Source organism: Hyla sarda, chromosome 5, assembly GCF_029499605.1.
Source record: "Hyla sarda isolate aHylSar1 chromosome 5, aHylSar1.hap1, whole genome shotgun sequence".
Taxonomy (NCBI): domain Eukaryota; kingdom Metazoa; phylum Chordata; class Amphibia; order Anura; family Hylidae; genus Hyla; species Hyla sarda.
The window spans coordinates 34,847,894-34,872,126 of NC_079193.1; the positions used below are offsets into that span (position 1 = coordinate 34,847,894).

The window sequence follows — 24,233 nt, forward strand, 5'->3', positions numbered from 1 at the left end:
GATAGCAGGACCCCCCCTTGTAGATAGCAGGCCTCCCCCTTGTAGATAGCAGGCCCCCCTTGTAGCCAGCAGGACCCCCCTTGTAGATAGCAGGCCTCCCCTTGTAGATAGCAGGCCTCTCCCTTGTAGATAGCAGGCCTCCCCCTTGTAGATAGCAGGACCCCATCTTGTAGCCAGCAAGACTCCCCCCCCCCTTGTAGCCAGCAGGACCCCCTTGTAGATAGTAGGACCCCCCCTTGTAGATAGCAAGACTCCCCCTTGTAGATAGCATGACCTCCCCTTGTAGATAGCAGCACCCCCCTTTTAGATAGCAGTACCCCCCCTTTTAGATAGCAGGACCCCCCTTGTAGATAGCAGGACCTCCCCCTTGTAGATAGCAGGACTCGCCCTTGTAGATAGCAGGACCCCCCTTGTAGCCAGCAGGACCCCCTTGTAGATAGCAGGACCCCCCATTGTAGATAGCAGGACCCCCCCCTTGTAGATAGCATGACCTCTCCTTGTAGCCAGCAGGACCCCCCCCCTTGTAGCCAGCAGGACCAGCCTTGTAGCCAGCAGGACCCCCGTGTAGATAGCAGGCCTCCCCCTTGTAGCCAGCAGACACCCCCACCCCTTGTAGATAGTAGGCCTCCCCCTTGTAGCCAGCAGGGCCCCCTTGTAGTTTATCACTTGCACCTGTCTGGTGTCGCCACTCTGCAGCCCCATACTCATCACTGCCGCTGCCCCGTTCTGCTGTCCGCATCATGGCGTCTTATAGAGGAGCATGTGACATACAAGTCACTCTACTTCCTCTGTAGCATTACGCTGGGCGCAGTGGATTGATGTGTGTCTGTCACATTCTCCACCATAAGACACCATGATGCGGACAGCAGAACGGGGCAGTGACAGTGATGTGGACGGCAGAACGGGGCAGCGGAGTGGAGCACTCCATCAGGTATCAGATTTGGTATCGGGGACATTAGACAAGTCCCCGATACCATGCAAATACCTGGTATCGGCCCCGATACTGATACTAGTATCGGTATCGGGACATCCCTAGTTTTAACCATGGTTGATTCCTGTTTATGACATCGATTTTAGTCTGCTTGGTTTTATGTACATCTTATATCTTAGTCTGTGAGTCTTGCTTGTACCGTGCTCTGTGCTTAGTATTCCTGTTTAGAGTCCTGACCAGTATTCCTTCATGTTACGGAGTTTGGTTTTGTAATATTCCTGTTTGTTATAATGATCCATTCTTAGTCTAGTGCTCCGTGTATTATATTTCTGTTTCCTTCTAGGCCAGTATCTTGATCACATAGTGTAGTGTGCCAGCTGGCTACTAGTCTATCTGGCTTTGTTATTGATGTCCCTCCACTGTTTGGAGGGCGGAGTCTTGTTTGTTTCATTGTTCTGTGTCCAGTGTGAACAATGTTCTATGTTTCCTGACCTGTTTAGTGTTTTACATTCAGTTCATCTATTCGTCCCCTGCATCACCTGGTTTCTGCTGTATACTTATTCCATTTCTAGTCTTGTTCCTTTATTCATATCTGCTGTTTATCTTGATTCCGGTTTCTGAACTATATGTTAGTATGCTATATGCTGCCCTGTTTGTATATTTATATCCTGTCTGGTTTTTCTGGTTGTTTGGTTGTTTTCCCGTTATGTTTCTGACCTGTCGCCGACTATGTACAGTATAACTTGTGTACCTTTATGCCCATTGCACTTTAGCGCAGGGAGGGACCGGCTCCAAGTTGTCGATGTGCGGATGGGCAAGTAGGCAGGGAGAGTGTTTCTAGGGACAGCTTGGGGCTCACTCTCCCTGTCCACCCCCGGTCATGACACTACCATTATTGTAACAAGAACACCAACATAACAAGACTAAGAAAAGCATATATTAAAAATAAAGGCTAAAAAAACTTTCAAAGCAATAGAAACCCCATGAGCTACGACGAGGCCCTATTGTTTTTTCTGTCCCATGTGTCATGTCCCTTTGTATGCCACATTAAAGAGGTATTCTCCCATAGAAGCAAGTTTAGAGAAAATATCTCCAACATATGTCACCTTCACAGAAGCCCATGTAATTGTTGCAGATCCACAATACAGGGCTTGGTCATATTACTGTCACATTTTATTAGATACACAATAAATCACATATGGCTACAATTTAGCTTAGTAAAAAGCTGCCTAAATACAATAAGTTGCAGGGTTAAAGGATCTTCTTAGATTTATACACCTTTTATTCGATTATAGGGCGTAGTGAAAAACATGGCCTGTTGGGTGTACCTGAGGACTGGTTTGGAAACACTGCCCTAGGGGGACATCTAGTAAATGCTCAGTGTGCAAATAATGCCAAGGCCAATACAGTATGCTTCTGGCAAATGCTGCATGTGGCAGATGCCGGCAAAGCAGACTTGTGGTGATGTATTCCTGGGTGTAGCCAGGAGGAGGGGTGTAGCCAGCCAGCATGACTCTGAGCGGCACCACCACTATGACTCTTTACAGGAAATTTGAAAAGTTCCTTTTTTCCACTGTGGACATCAGCCAGAGGACACATGGCCATCATTATCAACGGACTCCTGGATAACATATTTGTGCTAGTTTTAGGGCCTAAATATTGTTAGAAACATAGAATGTGTCGGCAGATAAGAACCATTTGGCCCATCTAGTCTTCCCAATAATCTGAATCCTATCAATAGTCCCTGACCCTATCTTATATGAAGGATAACCTTATGCCTATTCCTATCTTATATGAAGGATAGCCTTATACCTATCCCTATCTTATATGAAGGATAACCTTATGCCTATTCCTATCTTATATGAAGGATAGCCTTATACCTATCCCTATCTTATATGAAGGATAGCCTTATGCTTATCCCTATCTTATATAAAGGACAGCCTTATACCTATCCCTATCTTATATGAAGGATAGCATTATGCTTATCCCTATCTTATATGAAGGATAACCTTATGCATATCCCTATCTTATATGAAGGATAGCCTTATGCATATCCCTATCTTATATGAAGGATAGCCTTATGCATATCCCTATCTTATATGAAGGATAGTCTTATGCTTATCCCATGCATGTTTAAACTCCTTCACTGTATTTGCAGCAACCACTTCTGCAGGAAGGCTATTCCATGCATCCACTACTCTCTCAGTAAAGTAATACTTCCTGATATTACTGCAGAAAACTTTGCCCCTTTAATTTAAAACTATGTCCTCTTGTGGTAGTTTTTCTTCTTTTAAATCTCCTCTCCTCCTTTACCGTGTTGATTTCCTTTATGTAGTTAAAAGTCTCTATCATATCCCCTCTGTCTCTTCTTCCAAGCTATACATGTAAAGGTCCTTTAACCTTTCCTGGTAAGTTTTATCCTGCAATCCATGTACTAGTTAAGTAGCTCTTCTCTACTAAACTAGTACATGGATTGCAGGATAAAACTTACCAGGAAAGGTACAGATTTCCTTTAACCCCTTAAGGACTGAGCCCTTTTTCGCAATTTTGACCACAGTCACTTTAAGCGTTAATAACTCTAAAACGCTTTTACCGAATATTCTGACTCTGAGAATGTTTTTTCGTGACATATTCTACTTTATTTTGGTGGTAAATTTTCGGCGTTACTTGCATCCTTTCTTGGTGAAAAATCCCAAAATGTCATGAAAATTTAGAAAATTTTGCATTTTTCTAACTTTGAAGCTCTCTACTTGTAAGGAAAATGAATATTCCAAATGCATTTTATTTTTATTCACAAATACAATATGTCCACTTTATGTTGGCATCATAAAATGGACATATTTTTAGTTTTTGAAAAAATTAGAGGGCTTCAAAGTAGAGCAGCAATTTCCAAAAATGTCATGAAAATTGCAAAATCTGAAGGGACAGATGTTACATAACTACAACTCCCAGCATGCCTGGGTGGTCCAGGCATGCTGAGAGTTGAAGTTTGGCAACATCTGGAGGGCTACCGTTTGGGCACCACTGTAACAGTGGTCACCAAACTGTGACCCTCCAGATGTTGCAAAACTAAAACTCTCAGCATGCCCAGACAGCCTTTGGCTGTCTGGGCATGCTGGGAGTTGCAGTCCGGCCTTCCTAGTGGTTGCCACAGTAAAGATCACATTAATTTCACTTTCTCCCCCCCACGACGATTCCCTACCTAAGCCGTGATCTCCGCTGGATGTCTGCGATGATCGCCGGGCCCCACGCATCTTCTCCTCACGTACAGGACTCCATCTTCTCCCCCCTGTTCTGCCCGACATCCAGGGGTGGGCAGAACGGGGGTTTCCATGGCAACCCCCTGTCCTGCGCTGCCATTGGTCAGAACTCAGTTCTGACTAATGGCAGAGGATAGGAGGAGATCGCAGCACTGCGACCTCACTCCTATCCCTTTAGGCTGATCGGGGCAGTCACTGACAACTCCGATCATCCCTATTTTCCGGGCGATTGGGTCACCAGAGACCCGATCAGCCCGGAATTGGAGAAAATCGCATGTCTGAATTAACATGCGATTTTCTCCGATCGCCGACATGGGGGGGTCTCGAGACCCCCCTGGGCGATGTGCCGGGGTGCCTGCTGAATGATTTCAGCAGGCATCCCGATCCAGTCCCCAACCGGCTAGCGGCAGGGACCGGAATTCCCACGGGCGTATCCATACGCCCAGCATCCTTAAGGACTCGGGATGCAGGGCGTATGGATACACCCTTCATCCTTAACAGGTTAAGATCGCTCCTTTCCTTTATTTATTTAGCACCATCATATTGTGCAGCACCGTACAGAGCATTTCATGACTCACATTGGTCCACCCCAATGGGGCTCACAATCCAAATGCCAACTAAAACTTATCCATATGGTTTTTAGGGTGTGGAAGGCAACCCACCCAAATGCAAAGAGAGCCTAGGATCCCAACACAAAAAGGCAGCAATGTTAACCACTGCTTTTATCAAGAAAACATAAAATGGAATACAACTGAAAGATCATTTTAAAGGAGTACTGCAGTCTTAGACCATTATCCTCTAAGATAGGGGATAAGGGATAAGTGTCTGATCGCAGGGGGTCCGACCGCTGGGACCCCCCCACGATCTCCCATACGGTGACCTTGCATTGCCACGGTTCTGCACGGCTAATGCGCTTGTTGTCGACCTCACTGAGGTCAATGACACGCCCCCTTCATACAGCTCTATGGGAGAGGTGGGGATGCACCAATGCTGCATCTCTGCCTCTCCCATAGAGAGACATGGAGGGGCCAACACGCTTCCTGCACAGGAGAGATGCGGCAGAGCAGGGGCCCTGTACAGAAGATTGTAGGGGGTCCCAGCGATAGGGGATAAGTGTCTAGGGTTGCAGATCTCAATTTAATGTTCAATCAAATGTTCTGATGTAGCTAAGGACTTTATTGAAGGTATAGAACAGTGGTCTTCAAACTGTGGCTCTCCGGTAGTTGCAAGCTTACAACTTCCAGCATGCCCGGACAGCCAGCGGCTGTCCGGGCATGCTGGGAGTTGTAGGTTTGCAATAGTTTGAGGGCCACAGTTTGGAGACCACTGATATAGAACAATGAATTCAACTTCATTGTGGATTAGAAATGTTGCATGGTTTAATAAGGAGAAGCCACTCCTTGCAATCCAACTTTGGAGTGTTGCTTTCCATCTTGTTTGTCTGTTTTATTTTTTAGGTTTTACAACTATGGATCATCAGTGGGAGCAACAGAAATACTTTTACACGTGGATAATGAGCGAGCGCCCACTGTGCTATGGAGAACTTACTTTAACCAAGGGAATCAGTGGTTGAAGGCGTTCATTCAGCTTGATCGCCTGTCCCATCCGTTCCAGTTGTCGGTGTATAAAAAGAACATGGGCTACTATGAAGGGGTGTCGGCCATTGACGATATTGTGTTTGAAAACTGTTCACTCCCTACTGCTGTCCAGAGCTGCAGCAGGGCCGACCTCTTCTGGTGTAGGGACACGAAGGCTTGTATAAGCAGCTTACTGGTGTGCGATCTTATTGATGATTGTGGAGATGGATCAGATGAAATCAATTGCAGTAAGTGTCACCATTATTTACACTTCTCAGCCAAACACACATTTAAGGTACTGGTAAGACTGCAGTTTGTACCACACAACCGTGGTGCCTGTACCACAACTGTCTCTTTGCATACAATATTTCACAGGGAGTGGTGTCCCCAATCTTTAAAGGGGTATGCCGCACCTAGACATCTTATCCCCTATCCAAAGGATAGGGGATAAGATGTCTGATTGTGGGAGTCCCACCGCTGGGACCCCCGTGATCTCTGTGCAGCAGCGGCGTTCATTGAGAATGCTGGGTGCGGGCAGCGGGGTTGTGACATCATGGCCATGCCCCACGTCATGTCATGCTGCACCACCTCAATGCAAGTCTATGGGAAGGGGTGTGGCAGCCATTATGCCCCCACCCATAGATTTGCATTGAGGTTTCGTGGTGTGATGGCACGAGGGGGTGTGGCCATGACATCATCACCCCCCCGCCGCCCACACCCAGCGTTCGGAATAAAATGTTCCGAACGCTGGGGCAGTGGAGTACCCCTTTATGTCTCAGGGTTGTCCTCATTGCAACTATACTATTACTATACTAAGTGTTGGTTGCTTCCTGGTGACTCAAATGTTTGGCCTAAATTTGCAGCTCAACAGATTCCTTCCTCAGGCCTCAGCTAGTGGCGATCTCCATCAGCAGATGTTTAGGCCTACTTTTCTGCAAATCTCTAATCTTAATTGCCAGGGTATCGGCTCTTTTTTAGCCACCCCATACCCTTTACACTACTACTCTAGAATGGCACCATACTGAGGCATATATAATGGCATTTCTTACCTTACTCAGTGCATACTATAGTCTAATGCTCCTGTTGTAACAATTGCACCTGGTCAGTGTCAGGATCCGGATACTGTGAGGATACTGGTGGTGGATCCTCTGTGTCAGTGGGGTGATGACGTGGGCCGTACCAGGGGAACGGAGTCTAAGGGGTTACTGGTTTTCACCAGAGCCCGCCGCAAAGCGGGATGGTCTTGCAGCGGCAGGTAACCCCCAGGTCGTTCCACCCGATAGCGACTCAACCCCAACTGACGGCTGAGATAGGCGCTGGTACAAGGGATTAGGCAAGAGCAAGGTCGGACGTGGCAGAAGGTCAGGGCAGGCAGCAAGGATCGTAGTCAGGGGCAATGGCAGAGGGTCTGGAACACTGGCTTGGGACATACAAGGAACGCTTTCACTGGCACAAGGGCAACAAGATCCGGCGATGCTGGGAAGGGGAAGTGAGGTAATATAGGCATGGACACAGGTGTATTCACTAATTGGGCCAGGCGCCAATCAGAGGCGCACTGGCCCTTTAAATCGCAGAGAGCCGGCGTGCGCGCGCCCTAGGGAGCGGGGCCGCGCGCGCCGGGACTGAACCGACGGAGGACAGGACGGGTAAGGAGACTGGGATGCGAACCTCGAGCGGGCGCGTCCCGCTACGCGCGTCGCATCCCCGCCGGTGACATTAATGCAGCGCTCCCGGTCAGCGGGTCTGACCGGGGCGCTGCGACAAGGTGAACGCTGCGAGCGCTCCGGGGAGGAGCGGGGACCCGGAGCGCTCGGCGTAACAGTCAGGCTTTGCATGTTGCGCTCTGACCAGTGAGGAGTTACAGGCCTGGCCAATCAGCAGCTGAGGTGGAGTATTTTATTCCTCATCAGCCTTCCGGCTGTTGCTTTTGATTTTTAGCTTTGCTTTAAGGCTTGTGTGTTTCAGTTCTTACTTGTTTATTTGATTTAGCCATGGCTATGTTGTTTATCTTGTTTATCTAGTTTTTAGTCTTGTACTGTCTGTTTTGTGATCTGTCTCTACTATTGGTCAGTTTTATCCTGCATAGTTTGTATCTGTTACCTGAACCTGTATCCTAACTTGTATTCTGACCGATTTGTGTTCTTCACCATGGTATAGGTCCTGATTCATTACTTCCCTTGCTTTGCCACTAGCCTTGTGTGTTGTACTTCTGTTTAGTCTTGTTTGATCCTGTCACTGTGTATCCTAATCTGTATAGTATTCTGGCTTTGATTACCTGTTTTTACTCACATTTGTTCTGCTGCAATATCTTTCTGGTAACCGACTTGTTATTTCATACTTGCAATATTACTTTGGTCCTGACCCTTTTAGTCAGGTACCTTATCTGCATTTGTATTTAATGCTGTTTAATATTGTAAAATACTTTCCCTTTAAAGGACATCTGTAGTGTAAATTAACTTATCCCCTATCCAAAGGATAGGGGATAAGTTATAGATCGTGGGAGTCTTGGTGCTGGGACCCTCTGCGATCTCCTGTATGGGGACCCAGCATTCTGCTGGGAGGAGGCGTGTCTCTTCCCAGCATGACGCGGCAGCCAATACGCCCCCCCATGTATGCCATAGAGATACACGGAAGGGACCTTTCAGCCGCCGCATCATGCAGGGATGAAACGCTCCCTTCCGGCAGAATGCCATGGCCCATATAGTACACGCCCCCTCCCAGCAGAATGCCGGGTCCCCGTACAGGAGATCACGGGGGTCCAAGTGCCCAGACCCCCGGCGATCTATAACTCATTCCCTATCCTTCGGATGTCCTTTAAATATGTACAAGGGCTGTGCTAGGCCTGTAAATGTGTTAACCACACACAAAGTGTTGAAACCTTCTAAAAGGAGGGCAAATCTTAATCCTATCCTGGCCTCTTTTTCGGAGGATGTAAGAGGTAGTTGAACATTTCATTCAGGATAGTTAGGAGTGAGGAGAGGAGTGTTTTTCTACAGGAGTAGGCAACAATAGCCTGTAGGTGTAAGATGTACCAAGGACTAGAACTAGGCCACCAGCCTTTAGCCTGACTTAGCACATCCATAGCTGACACATTGTGCTTATTTTGAAGATCTGCACCCTGCAGCTGGGAATTGCAGTACACAAGTTTGTGCACCCTGCAGCTGGGAATTGCACAGCATAGAGACTGATTTAAAAGACAAAACATTGTGAGGCAAGAAACGGTCTACCTATATCTATACCTATTTTACATTGTCTTCCTGATCGATCAGTATATTAAGCTTATTGGTGGTTGTCTAGTTATCTATTATATTTGATAATCCAACACCTGTCAGGTCTGGATGATAATCAGTTAGAGCAATGTTACTGTATATGAGAATATTTTACGTTCCAATGCATTGCAACAATAGTAGATCATGTCATGAACCTTTGGTTAACTGGTACCAGGCCAGCTTGATATGACTTTCATAAAGCTTTTGTGTGGGATTGACAGCTTCTATAATAAGTGGTTCAAGCAAGGAAATATCTTAATGTGACTTTATTTTATATATATTTTATTTTATGTACTATTTCTGCATTTTATTATATGTGAGCATTATTTATTTTATATAAAAAATTGCCTCCTGAAACATTTCCACATAATTCTCCTCTATTATATAACTGGCATTATTTTCTATACAGAATGTCCTTTGATAAATACGATGACTCTAAGCGTGCCCATTAGATTTGTAAGAAAAGGAAAAAATATAAAGTCTGCCTTTGAAGTCCTTATATTCCTATTGACTATCATGTTTCAAACATGAAAATTATCATAATAACTTAAGAGCCCTCAAAAGATGTTTTTACTTTTTTGTTCTTTCTTTGTAAGCTTAGCGTTTGCTTAGTTGCTGGAAAGGCTACTAGGCAAATTAAACCAAAGGATGTACAGAGAACACCGTCTCGGAAAATGTTCTGCTTTTAGCATTTAATAGTTAATCTACATTTAAATATTGCAGTTTTTTTCCCCCAATATCCATTTTTTTTGTTATCCATGTTTTACTTTGTTATTTGTTTCCACAATTAGTAATACAATTCTACTGCTTGCCCTGAAAACCTCATCCTATCCCCTCGTTGTCAGTCATGTGAACTAATAGTTCAGCATTAGGGTAAGTTTACACCTGCATATTCTGCAGCTGTTTTTCCCCCTGCTGTTTTCCTGACATGGACAGAGGTGTCAGCAGAGAGAACTGTGGTCAGAGTGGAAAGAACTACACTTCCGTTTTTAAACAGATGTAATTTACTAATCTGTTTAATTTTCTACCACCAATTGATCAGAATTTTTACCCTCCCCCCCCCCCCCCTCCTCTGGAGTACCTCTTTAAAGCCCCCCCCCCCCCCCACACACACACACACACCTGTTTTGGGGAGAGGTGTATCGTCAATGTAAACCTAGAACTCACAAGTAAACTTAATATATATATATGTATATATATATATATATATATATATATATATATATAATCTCTTCTAAGCACTATCCTTACCATTGAGGTATGGACACTTAAAGGGACCCCCTTGTGACATCACACCTCACCCCCTTAATGCAAGTCTATAGGAGGGGTCGTGGTGGCTCCAGTGCCCCTTCCCATAGTCTTGAATTGAGGGGGCGTGGCGTGATGTCACAAGGGATGAGACAGTTTCGTCATGAACCCGCCGTTCGCACCCAGCATTCTAAACAAACACCAGGTGCTGCACAGAGATCGCGGGGGTCCCAGTGGCTGGACCCCCTGGGATTAGATGTCTAGGGGTGGAGTACCCCTTTAAGTAGTTTTGGTTGGATATATCAGTTTTACATAACTTTTTAATGCTTCTTTGCAGCATCTGAATTACAGTGTGACTTTGAAGACGGATTATGTAACTGGACACAAGACACCGATGATGACTTTGACTGGAAAAGACATCAAGGCCAGACACCAACTCTTGACACTGGACCCATGAAAGACCATACTATGGGCACAGCCAAAGGGCATTACCTCTACATTGAGACATCAGAACCTCAGCTGTACAGAAACCAAGCCATCTTACTAAGTCCTGAAATAGAAGCTACAGTTAATAATGGAAATAAAACTTGTATTTTTCGCTTCCATTACCACATGTTTGGAAGGCAGATTTATTCCTTGGCAGTCTATAAAAGGACCATGAGGAACACTAGAGGACTATTACTGTGGCAATCATTTGGAAACAAAGGAAACCGATGGTTAAAGAAAATTCTCTTCATAAACAGTTCTGTGCCATTCCAGGTAATTCCACAATTTATTCATATTTCTGTAGTTTCTTAGATCTGAATATTTTAGATACTTTACATAAAATGTTTGCAATGTCCTTAAGTAGTCCATAAATTCATTCAGGTTACAGCTGTGCTTATTAGTTTTGAGCGCAAATATTCAAAATGCGAACTTTTACCACGAATATTGGCACTTCACGATTTCACGAATATTTAGAATATAGATATATATTCGTAATGACGAATATTCTTTTTTTAAAAATTGTAAACATTTTTGCAAATTTTTATGCAAATATTTATCCACATTTTTATGCGAATATCGGCACTTCCAGACTGGACACTGATCCCTCCCCTCTTTTAGGTTAAAGATATAATTGAGCATCCGCACTATGCAAATTTCATAACGAATTTTCGCATGAAAAAAAAGAGAAGGAACATAAGATGAATATTCGTCCATATATTGGCAAAATATCACAAATTCGAATATGGCCCCTGCCGCTCATCACTAATGCTTATACCAAAATCTTCTTAGGAATATTTCCACGGCTATATTACTCTTAAAGTGTACCTGTTGCTTTAAAGAAAAACTTTTCATATGTACAAAATTTTGCTGAACTTTCCGAAAGTATTTGGTTTGCAGCAAACAAGTTTGCCATGATCCGGCAGTGAAAGGGTTAACTGTAACAAAGCTGAAAGGCTTAGCTGGTTAACTGTAACATCTTGCTAGGCTGATCACTATCCAGCAAGGAAGGAGTTAATTATTGCTGCTGAGCAGTGCTGGTTAACTCCTTGGGAGGTGTACATTATACAGCGATCAATATGGCTGTATAATGTATACAGTGAAGAGAGTGATACTTACTATGTTGTCACTGGTCCGGGTGTCTTCATGTGTAGCCCCCCCCCTCTAGTGATGACATCACGTGGGAGGGGCAGAGCTACACAAGAAGAGGCCCGGACCAGCGAAGAGATGGTAAGTATCACTCTCTTCATGTGGTAATGGCGGGGTGTGTGGTGCAGGGCAGATGTTGTTACCCTAGGTATTAACCCCTTGTGTTCGTGACTCCAGAGCGTGGTTTAGCCTATAACCACCCAAAGCAATAGAACAAAGGCAAATGTCCAGCGCTGGATAGTGGTGAATTTTCTTGGCTCTTTATTCAAGGATGAATAACATGCAAAATACAAGGTACAAATTCTGACGCGTTTCACACAATTATGCGCTTAGATCACGCATCATTGCGTGAAATACGTTAGAATTTGTACCTTGTATTTTGCATGTTATTGATCCTTGAATAAAGAGCCAAGAAAATTCACCACTATCCAGCGCTGGACATTTGCCTTTGTTCTATTGCTGTTTGTTTGGAAGCCGGGGCGGTGCCGGCGGGTCCGAGACGCAGGTGTGCTTGTGAGCTAGGAGTAGAGCTGCAATCTTCCAAAATAACCACCCAAAGGTATATTGCTGGATCCTGGGCTAGGCACGGAGGCAATGAAGACACCGATGCCAAGTTACGGACAACGGTAGCTTTACTGAGGGTTGAGAGTTGTTACAATCTATGCAGTACAGCCAGGGCCCAAGAAGGTGACCAATGACACAGAGACCTCACTGGTTTGCTGGGACTTATAGTAGACAGGAGAATTTAGTGCAAGCCATGCTGGATAGACATAAGACTTGACTTGACTGACAGGGCTGTGACTTTAGTTTACCTTGCACTTGACTTGAGGCTGCAGGACTTGACTTGTAGCTGCAGGAGTTGACTTAAGGCCTCCAATGTTCTGGACACACGCACTAAGATGAATTGACTGCACTGGACCTCAGGAACAAGAGAGAGATGCTAGCTCCACCCATGGTTTATATGGAGGAGATGAGCAGAGAGTCCATAGGTCACCTTTGGGGTCAGCTGGTCACTAGTATCTCCTGGGTAACAATCACATGGTACATTTATTAATGTCACAACACACAATAAAATGCATAACATATTTACATGGGGGAAAACAACTGCAGGGGGGCCCTGGGGACACTGAGGGACACTGCCTGACGGGGCAGGAAAGGTTTGGGAAAACACCATCCCGTACTGGGCCACCAAATTCACTGTATACATTATACAACCATCCAGATGGCTGTATAATGAATATACCCCCCCCCCCCCCCCATTGAGTTAAATAGCACTGCTCAACATCACTAATTAACTCCTCTCTTGCTGGGCTGAGCTGTACTCGCAGCTGTCAGTTGTGAGCACATTTCATCTCCGACAGTGCCAGGTTCACACAAGCCTGACCTAGCAACATTTGAAAGTTTGGCAAGCTGCAAACATCCCAAAGTTTGGATTGAATCCAGGTTTAGGGATTTAGCCCTAACTGTTTGCTACAATGAGCAAGGAGAGAAGTAGTAGAGAGAGTACTGAAAGAGTAGTGGATGCCTGGAATAACCTTCCTGCAGAAGTGGTAGCTGCAATTACAGTGAAGTTTAAGCATGCATGGAATAGGCATAAGGCTATCCTTCATATAAGATAGCGATATGTGGTTGCCCAGTACGGGAGGTGTTACCTCGTGCTCCTGCTGTCCTGTCAGGCAGCCTCCTTCAGTGTCCCCAAGGCCCCCTGCAATAGTTTCCCCATTGTAAATATGTTTTACCATGTAAAGTGTTATAAAATGTAATGTTGCTTTAAGAGTTATACCATGTGATGTGTCATGTGATTGTTACCCAGGAGGTACCAGTGACCAGGTGATCCCAAGAGTGACCTATGGGCTCCCCGCTAGTCTCCCCCATATAAGCCCTGGGTGGCGCTTCTCTCTTTTGAGCTCTGCTCTTCTGCTAAGCTGAGGTCTGTCATGCCTAGTGTGGAGACCTCAAAGTCAAGTCCTGCAACCACCATCAATTCAAGTAAGCTAAAGTCACAGCTTTATGAGTCAAGTCAAGTCAGTCCCTGTCATCTGTCAAGTCAGCGTGATCTGCATTCAATTGTCCAGTCCTACTACAAGTGCCAGCAAGCCCTTAAGGTCTCTGCATCACTGGTCACCTCCGTGGCCCTGGCTGAACTGTATAGACTGTACCATCTGTCTACCCTCAGTAAAGCTACCGTTGTCCGTAACTTGGCATCGGAGTCTTTATTGCCCCCGTGCCTAGACCATGATCCAGCGGTATACCTTCGGGTGGTTATAGGCTAAACCACACCCTGGCATCACGAATACAAGGGGTTAATACCATCTGGCCCTAGGGTAACAACATCTGCCCTGCACCACACACTCCGCCACCACAGATAGGTATAAGGCTATCCTTCATATAAGATAGGTCTATTCATAGTTTTCAGAATATTGGGCAGACTAGATGGGCTGAATAGTTCTTATTTGCCAAAACATTCTAGGTTTCTAAAATGAAAAATCTATTTGCGTGCAGAATAATTTAGAATTTATTTCCAGAGCAATATTAACAAAACATTAAAACTATTCCATTAACTCTTAATGGTTGAGAATTCTGACTTTAATACAGACACAGTTGTGCAGGATTATTTCTTTTAATAACACGTATATAACGTGTAAAATGAAGTCCAGCCACCCACATGTATATGATTCACTGAGCACTACTCAAGCTGCACCATTAAACACAAGGATGGCGTTGTCTATGGAAGTCTATACTCTAACAGAACACTTAATAACTAAATTCACTGAACTTTCATTGAACCTATCTTCATTTGGAATAACAAGAATCAGAGTAAAGATGAAATATAGCCCTCACTACAAACACATTAACAATAGATTTCATTCTACAAACGGCAGCTTGGGGAAATGAAGGAAGCCAGAAACCGAGGCACAAAGCCTATTTGGTTTACTGAACTATAAGCTTGTATTTAAGGATGTACACATCTATAATGTGGCCCTTTGAGAGGTAAACAACTAACTCAAGTTGGGTCCCTATTTTTTCCTATAAACAGTGTGAACTGGATAAGTCAGTACAGTCAAGGGAAGCAGAGACTTAAAGGAGTAGACCAGTTTAGGAAAGTGTATCCCTATCTAAAAGATAGGGGATAACTGTCAGATCTTGGGGGGGGGGGGTGTTCAACGGCTGGGACCCCTACAATCTTCTGCTCAGCGCTCTTTCTCTCCTTGTGCACAGAGCGGGGGTCGACATGCCCCCTCCTTACATCTCTAAGGGAGAGCTGGAGATACATGAGTGCAGTGCTTCGGCTTTCCCCCACTCCATGCACAAGGGGAGCCAAAGTGCCAGGCAAGTGATTGCGGAGGTACCAGCAGTCGGATCCCCTGCAATCTGAAACGTATCCCCATCCTTTGGATAGAGATACATTTTCCTAAACTGTTCTACTCCTTTAAAGGGGTACTGGGTGTGGGCTGTGGGGGTTGTAACGTGCCACCATGTTCCCTCAATGCAAGTCTCCCATAGACTTGCATTGAGGGAGCATGGCCGTGACGTCACGTCCCACGCAGCCCGCACCCATTGTTCAGAACTAAATGTTCTGAACGCTGGGGAAGTGGAGTACCCCTTTAAATCTCTCCTTTCCTTGACTGTACTGATTAATCCATTTCACACTGCTTATTGAAGAAAAGTAGGGACCCAACTGAAACAGGATAGCCCCTTTAACTAGGAGTAGGACAAAGATTAATTTTCTTTCTTTAGCCATGTATAGAGATCAGCAAATCAGACTATAAGGCCAGGTTCACACGCCAGAATTTCTGCATGAAATTCTGCATGAATTTATAGCCAATACACTTCAATGGGATTCCGCTGTCGCATTCACACAGCAGAATTTCTGCTGCAAGAATTTCCATGCAGAATTCCGTGAAGAAATTCCACTGTGTGAACATAGCCTAAGGCTCCAGACAGCCTTGTAGTAAGCCCCCTGGCTGTCATTCAAAACAAATGCCAAATCACAACCCAGAAAGCCACCGATTAGGCACAATAGAGAAACTATTAAATCTGTATAGCCAATTAAGCCCGATAATAAAAATGCCAAAGTCCGCACAACACAATAACCAAAATTTTGATCTAAAAGGTGGAAAACAATAATGATGGGATGCCTTAATGGAAGACAGGGGTGAGTGAAAGATGAGAAGTGCCCACTCTATTCTTATAGTCCCTGTCACGATGCCGGCTGGCAGGTAGTGGATCCTCTGTGCCAGAGAGGGATTGGCGTGGACCGTGCTAGAGGATCGGTTCTAAGTCACTACTGGTTTTCACCAGAGCCCGCCGCAAAGCGGGATGGTCTTGCTGCGGCGGTAGTGACCAGGTCGTATCCCCTAGCAACGGCTCAACCTCTCTGGCTGCTGAAGATAGGCGCGGTACAAGGGAGTAGACAGAAGCAAGGTCGGACGTAGCAGAAGGTCGGGGCAGGCAGCAAGGATCGTAGTCAGGGGCAACGGCAGAAGGTCTGGAATCACAGGCAAGGAACACACAAGGAACGCTTTCACTGGCACTAGGGCAACAAGATCCGGCGAGGGAGTGAAGGGGAAGTGAGGTGATATAGGGAAGTGCACAGGTGTAAACACTAATTGGAACCACTGCACCAATCAGCGGTGCAGTGGCCCTTTAAATCGCAAAGACCCGGCGCGCGCGCGCCCTAGGGAGCGGGGCCGCGCGCGCCGGGACAGAACTGACGGGGAGCGAGTAAGGTACGGGAGCCGGGGTGCGCATCGCGAGCGGGCGCTACCCGCATCGCGAATCGCATCCCGGCCGGAGGTGGTAACGCAGCGCCCCGGGTCCGTGGAACCGACCGGGGCGCTGCAGTGAGGGAAGTGTAGCGAGCGCTCCGGGGAGGAGCGGGGACCCGGAGCGCTCGGCGTAACAGTACCCCCCCCCTTGGGTCTCCCCCTCTTCTTGGGGCCTGAGAACCTGAGGATCAGACTTTTGTCCAGGATATTGTCCTCAGGTTCCCAGGACCTCTCTTCTGGACCACAACCCTCCCAATCCACTAAAAAAAAAGTTCTTCCCCTGACCTTTTTAGAGGCCAAAATCTCTTTGACAGAGAAGATGTCCGAGGAGCCGGAAACAGGAGTGGGAGGAACAGATTTAGGAGAAAAACGGTTGAGGATGAGAGGTTTAAGAAGAGAGACGTGAAAGGCATTAGGGATACGAAGAGAAGGAGGAAGAAGAAGTTTATAAGAGACAGGATTAATTTGACACAAAACTTTAAAAGGACCAAGATAGCGTGGTCCCAACTTATAGCTCGGGACACGGAAACGGACATATTTAGCGGAGAGCCATACCTTGTCTCCAGGGGAAAAAATGGGAGGAGCTCTTCTTTTCTTATCTGCGAATCTCTTCATGCGAGAAGAAGCCTGTAAGAGAGAATTTTGGGTCTCTTTCCATATGGTGGAAAGATCACGAGAAATTTCATCCACAGCGGGCAGACCAGAGGGCAAGGGGGTAGGGAGGGGGGGAAGAGGGTGACGGCCGTACACCACGAAAAACGGAGATTTGGAGGAAGATTCAGAGATTCTGAAATTATACGAGAATTCGGCCCAAGGTAGAAGATCTGCCCAGTCATCCTGGCGGGAGGAAACAAAATGTCGTAAATAGTCACCCAAGATCTGGTTAATTCTCTCTACTTGTCCATTGGATTGAGGATGGTATGCAGAAGAAAAATTTAATTTAATCTTGAGTTGTTTACAGAGAGCCCTCCAGAATTTAGACACAAATTGGACGCCTCTATCCGAGACGATCTGTGTAGGCAACCCGTGAAGACGAAAAATGTGTACAAAAAATTGTTTAGCCAACTGAGGCGCTGAAGGAAGGCCAGGAAGAGGGATGAAATGTGCCATTTTGGAGAATCGATCAACGACCACCCAAATAACAGTGTTGCCATGGGATGGGGGTAAGTCAGTAATAAAATCCATACCAATCAGAGACCAAGGTTGTTCGGGGACAGGTAGAGGATGAAGAAAACCAGCGGGCTTCTGGCGAGGAGTCTTATCCCGGGCACAGATAGTGCAGGCTCGCACAAAGTCCACCACATCAGTCTCTAGAGTCGGCCACCAATAGAAGCGAGAGATGAGTTGCACAGATTTCTTGATGCCCGCATGACCTGCGAGATGGGAGGAGTGACCCCATTTGAGGATCCCAAGACGTTGGCGTGGAGAAACAAAGGTCTTTCCTGGAGGAGTTTGCCTGATGGAGGCTGGAGAAGTGGAAATCAGGCAGTCAGGAGGAATGATGTGTTGAGGAGAGAGTTCAATTTCAGAGGCATCTGAGGAACGAGAGAGAGCATCGGCCCTAATGTTTTTATCAGCAGGCCGAAAGTGAATTTCAAAATTAAATCGGGCAAAGAACAGAGACCACCTGGCCTGACGAGGATTCAGCCGTTGGGCAGACTGGAGGTAGGAGAGGTTCTTGTGATCGGTGTAAATAATAACTGGAAATCTTGATCCCTCCAGCAGATGCCTCCATTCCTCAAGTGCTAATTTAATGGCTAGAAGCTCTCGATCCCCGATGGAGTAGTTCCTCTCCGCCGGAGAGAAGGTCCTGGAAAAAAAACCACAAGTAACAGCATGCCCGGAAGAGTTTTTTTGTAGAAGGACAGCTCCAGCTCCCACTGAGGAGGCATCAACCTCCAATAGGAAGGGTTTAGATGGGTCAGGTCTGGAGAGCACGGGAGCCGAAGAAAAGGCAGACTTGAGTCGTTTAAAGGCGTCTTCCGCTTGAGGAGGCCAGGACTTGGGATCGGCATTTTTTTTTGTTAAAGCCACAATAGGAGCCACAATGGTAGAAAAATGTGGAATAAATTGCCTGTAATAATTGGCGAACCCCAAAAAACGTTGGATGGCACGGAGTCCGGAGGGGCGTGGCCAATCTAAGACGGCAGAGAGTTTATCTGGGTCCATTTGTAGTCCCTGGCCAGAGACCAAGTATCCTAGAAAAGGAAGAGATTGGCATTCAAACAGACATTTCTCTATTTTGGCATAGAGTTGATTATCACGAAGTCTCTGAAGAACCATACGGACATGCTGGCGGTGTTCTTCTAGATTGGCAGAAAAAATCAGGATATCGTCCAGATATACAACAACACAGGAGTATAGTAGATCACGAAAAATTTCATTAACAAAGTCTTGGAAGACGGCAGGGGCGTTGCATAGACCAAAGGGCATGACCAGATACTCAAAGTGTCCATCTCTGGTGTTAAATGCCGTTTTCCATTCATCCCCCTCTCTGATGCGGATGAGATTATAAGCACCTCTTAAGTCCAGTTTGGTAAAAATATGGGCACCTTGGAGACGATCAAAGAGTTCAGAGATGAGGGGTAGGGGGTAGCGGTTCTTAACCGTGATTTTATTAAGACCGCGGTAGTCAATGCAAGGACGTAGAGAGCCATCTTTTTTGGACACAAAGAAAAATCCGGCTCCGGCAGGAGAGGAGGATTTACGGATAAAGCCCTTTTTTAAATTTTCTTGGACGTATTCAGACATGGCAAGAGTCTCTGGGACGGACAGAGGATAGATTCTGCCCCGGGGTGGAGTAGTGCCCGGGAGGAGGTCAATGGGACAATCATAAGGCCTGTGAGGAGGTAGAGTCTCAGCTTGTTTTTTGCAAAAAACGTCCGCAAAGTCCATATAGGCCTTAGGGAGACCGGTTACATGAGGAAGCACAGGGACACGGCAAGGTTTACTGGGAACCGGTTTTAAGCAGTCCTTGGAACAAGAGGGCCCCCAACTCTTGATCTCCCCAGTGGACCAATCCAGGATTGGGGAATGGAGTTGAAGCCAGGGAAGTCCAAGAAGGATTTCAGAAGTGCAATTGGGGAGGACCAACAGTTCAATCCTCTCGTGATGAGATCCGATGCACATTAGAAGGGGCTCCGTGCGGAAACGTATAGTACAGTCCAATCTTTCATTGTTTACACAATTGATGTAGAGGGGTCTGGCGAGACTGGTCACCGGGATGTTGAACTTGTTGACGAGAGAGGCTAAGATGAAATTTCCTGCAGATCCAGAGTCCAAGAAGACCACAGCAGAGAAGGAGAAGGCAGAGGCAGACATCCGCACAGGCACAGTAAGACGTGGAGAAGCAGAGTAGACATCAAGGACTGTCTCACCTTTGTGCGGAGTCAGCGGACGTCTTTCCAGGCGGGGAGGACGGATAGGACAATCCTTCAGGAAGTGTTCGGTACTAGCACAGTACAGGCAGAGATTCTCCATGCGGCGTCGTGTCCTCTCTTGGGGTGTCAGGCGAGACCGGTCGACCTGCATAGCCTCCACGGCGGGAGGCACAGGAACAGATTGCAGGGGACCAGAGGAGAGAGGAGCCGGGGAGAAGAAACGCCTCGTGCGAACAGAGTCCATATCCTGGCGGAGCTCCTGACGCCGTTCGGAAAAACGCATGTCAATGCGAGTGGCAAGATGGATGAGTTCATGTAGGTTAGCAGGGATTTCTCGTGCGGCCAGAACATCTTTAATGTTGCTGGATAGGCCTTTTTTAAAGGTCGCGCAGAGTGCCTCATTATTCCAGGATAATTCTGAAGCAAGGGTACGGAACTGTACGGCATACTCGCCAACGGAAGAATTACCCTGGACCAGGTTCAACAGGGCAGTCTCAGCAGAAGAGGCTCGGGCAGGTTCCTCAAAGACACTTCGAATTTCCGAGAAGAAGGAGTGTACAGAGGCAGTGACGGGGTCATTGCGGTCCCAGAGCGGTGTGGCCCAAGCCAGGGCTTTTCCAGACAGCAGGCTGACTACGAAAGCCACCTTAGACCTTTCAGTGGGGAACTGGTCCGACATCATCTCCAAGTGTAATGAACATTGGGAAAGAAAGCCACGGCAAAACTTAGAGTCCCCATCAAATTTATCCGGCAAGGATAGTCGTATTCCAGAAGCGGCCACTCGCTGCGGAGGAGGTACAGGAGCTGGCGGAGGAGATGATTGCTGGAGCTGTGGTAGTAACTGTTGTAGCATAACAGTCAGTTGAGACAGCTGTTGGCCTTGTTGCGCAATCTGTTGTGACTGCTGGGCAACCACCGTGGTGAGGTCAGCGACAACTGGCAGAGGAACTTCAGCGGGATCCATGGCCGGATCTACTGTCACGATGCCGGCTGGCAGGTAGTGGATCCTCTGTGCCAGAGAGGGATTGGCGTGGACCGTGCTAGAGGATCGGTTCTAAGTCACTACTGGTTTTCACCAGAGCCCGCCGCAAAGCGGGATGGTCTTGCTGCGGCGGTAGTGACCAGGTCGTATCCCCTAGCAACGGCTCAACCTCTCTGGCTGCTGAAGATAGGCGCGGTACAAGGGAGTAGACAGAAGCAAGGTCGGACGTAGCAGAAGGTCGGGGCAGGCAGCAAGGATCGTAGTCAGGGGCAACGGCAGAAGGTCTGGAATCACAGGCAAGGAACACACAAGGAACGCTTTCACTGGCACTAGGGCAACAAGATCCGGCGAGGGAGTGAAGGGGAAGTGAGGTGATATAGGGAAGTGCACAGGTGTAAACACTAATTGGAACCACTGCACCAATCAGCGGTGCAGTGGCCCTTTAAATCGCAAAGACCCGGCGCGCGCGCGCCCTAGGGAGCGGGGCCGCGCGCGCCGGGACAGAACTGACGGGGAGCGAGTAAGGTACGGGAGCCGGGGTGCGCATCGCGAGCGGGCGCTACCCGCATCGCGAATCGCATCCCGGCCGGAGGTGGTAACGCAGCGCCCCGGGTCCGTGGAACCGACCGGGGCGCTGCAGTGAGGGAAGTGTAGCGAGCGCTCCGGGGAGGAGCGGGGACCCGGAGCGCTCGGCGTAACAGTCCCTTATTAAAAATCGATCCCTGGGTGTACCATCTCCTTAAGAGGATTGGCCCCAACCATGAAGACAGTCCCTTCTTATGTCTAAGTGAGGGAAAAAAACAATAAATTGAGGATAGGGGTGTAATAGAGAGATGGATAAATCAATCATAGACAAAATTAAGTGAAACACAAAACAACAACCAAAAAATCAGTGTAAAACAAGAACAGGGATAAGTGCCTTGACTCGAATATGTACAACATTGAAAAAGAGTCAATGTGTCCAAATCCAAATATTTGTTCTCATTCCCCCCCGCTTCCAACATGTTTCCCCCTACATTGGCAGACAGGTTCATCAGGGATTTAGGAGATTGTGTAGATTCTAGATATAATTCAGATGAAAAATATAGAAAATCCTTCTAAAGTGACATATATGCCAAAAAATAGTCAAGCAACGTGCATCCCAACTCCTCTAACTTTATACTAGCCTCTCTATTATTTGGCTTAAGTTATGCCATTATTGGGAGCCAAAAATTTTGCAACACATTGGCCCTGATTTGCTAAGAGTGATGTATGGTTTTCTTTGTGGGTTTTGATTCTCGACAGATATTTTTCCTTGGTACTTACTAATGTTTCCTTATGTTTTTGCACTTTTCCCTACATTTTGCTTTTTTTTAAACATGCTCTGAGCTGTGGGGTTTTCCAGAGCTCAAATCGATCACATTTTCCATGGAAACCTTAGTAAATATGTTGGGATTTTTTTTAAATGTCAGTGACACACCCCCTTTTCAGTAACCATGCCCCTTTCCACAGCAGCCACGCAACTTTTTCAGGTTTTCTGAGTAAAATGGGGACAAAATAGTCAATCAGGGCCTTTGTGTCCAAACCACTTATAATAATAAGTCTGAACCTTTTTATCATTAAGCCGCCCACTCCCCTTGTTGAGTGAGGTACAAAAATGTGTTCATACATACAAAATGTGGTGCAAGGCATGTGACATTAAGCCAGACAAGTATTTGGATGGTCAATTTGCCCCATTGGGTTATGCGTATTGTAGGGCCCGCAGGGGTGAAGCATAACACAGAGATTCTCTTATTAGCTCTTAGGATCCCAGCCTCATTCTCCTCTGCCTCAGGCCATGCACTAAGTATACTCCAGTTTATTTTTCTTGCCTGGAGTGCTCCTTCAAAGGGGTACTCCACCGGAATTTTTTTTATTTTTTTCAAATCAACTGGCTCCAGAAAGTTTAACAGATTTGTAAGTTACTTCTCTTAATAAATCTTAGTCCTTAAAGGGGTACTCCGGCCCCAAGACATCTTATCCCCTATCCAAAGGATAGGGGATAAGATGTCTGATCGTTGGGTTCCCACCACTGGGGACCCCCGCAATCTAGCATGCAGCACCCATCTGTAAGTACTGCCGGAAGCGCTGTAGGTTCTCAGTCTTTTGCCTCCAGACCACGGAGATGGATTATCGTGATGTCACAACTCCGCCCCATGTGACGTCACACCCCGCCCCCTCAAGTGTATGGGACTATGGGTCTATAGACTTGCATTGAGGGGCGGGGCATGACATCACACGGGGCGGAGTTGTGACATCATGATAATCCGTCCCCGTGGTGGGGAGGCAAAAGACTGAGAACCTCCAGCGCTTCCGGCAGTACTTACAGGTGGGTGCTGCATGCTAGATTGCGGGGGTCCCCAGCGGTGGGACCCCACGATCAGACATCTTATCCCCTTTTCTTTGGATAGGGGATAAGATGTCTTGGGGCTGGAGTACCCCTCTAAGTAATCTAGTACTTATCAGCTGCTTATACTACAGAGGAAGTGTTTTTCTTTTTGGATTTCTTTTCTGTCTGACCAAAGTGCTCTCTGTTGACACCTCTGTCCATGTCAGGAACTGTCCAGAGCCGCAGAGGTTTGCTATGGGGATTTGCTCCTACTCTGGACAGTTCCTGACATAGACAGAGGTGTCAGCACTATGGTCAGACAGAAAAGAAATCCAAAAATAAAAGAATTTCCTTTGTAGTATACAGAGCCTGATAAGTACTGAAAGGAGTAAGATTTTTTTAATAGAAGTAATTTACAAATCTGTATACATTTCTGGAGCCAGTTGAAAAAAAAAATTGTTTTCAACCAGAGTACCCCTTTAATGTTCTAGCATTTCTAAGTTCTGCTATCATACTCATCTTAAATTCCTATTTGCAGAGATAACATAATATATAAATCCGACCTTCATTATTGATTTTGTGGCAGAACTTCCATGTTTATAGTAATGTTTTGGTACATAAAGCTTCTAAATTCTGTGAAATTGATCTTTTTGTGAGTTATGCTTCAGTTCTCGGCATGTATTTATCTTTACCGAAAATCTGACATTTTAGGGGTCATGGGTAAAAATTTAAATGAAATGTACCCCGTGTGCAGTATGTTATGTAATTTCTTTGCAACGGAGTCCTTGAAAACTAGAGATTACTTCTGAAACTCTTAAGGAAATTTATCGTAGTATTG

At 46.3% G+C, this 24,233-nt stretch overlaps 1 protein-coding gene across 14 annotated transcripts in view; it reads left to right on the top strand.

The window, feature by feature from the left end:
• Positions 1 to 24,233, top strand: part of MALRD1 (MAM and LDL receptor class A domain containing 1) — a 551,665-nt gene that overhangs the window by 265,150 nt on the left and 262,282 nt on the right. For all 14 annotated transcript variants that reach the window (XM_056519234.1, XM_056519235.1, XM_056519233.1 and 11 more), the window contains 2 exons: positions 5,649 to 6,016; positions 10,623 to 11,044. In XM_056519234.1, the coding sequence (XP_056375209.1) occupies positions 5,649 to 6,016; positions 10,623 to 11,044 (790 nt within the window). The remainder of the gene's footprint in view (positions 1 to 5,648; positions 6,017 to 10,622; positions 11,045 to 24,233) is intronic.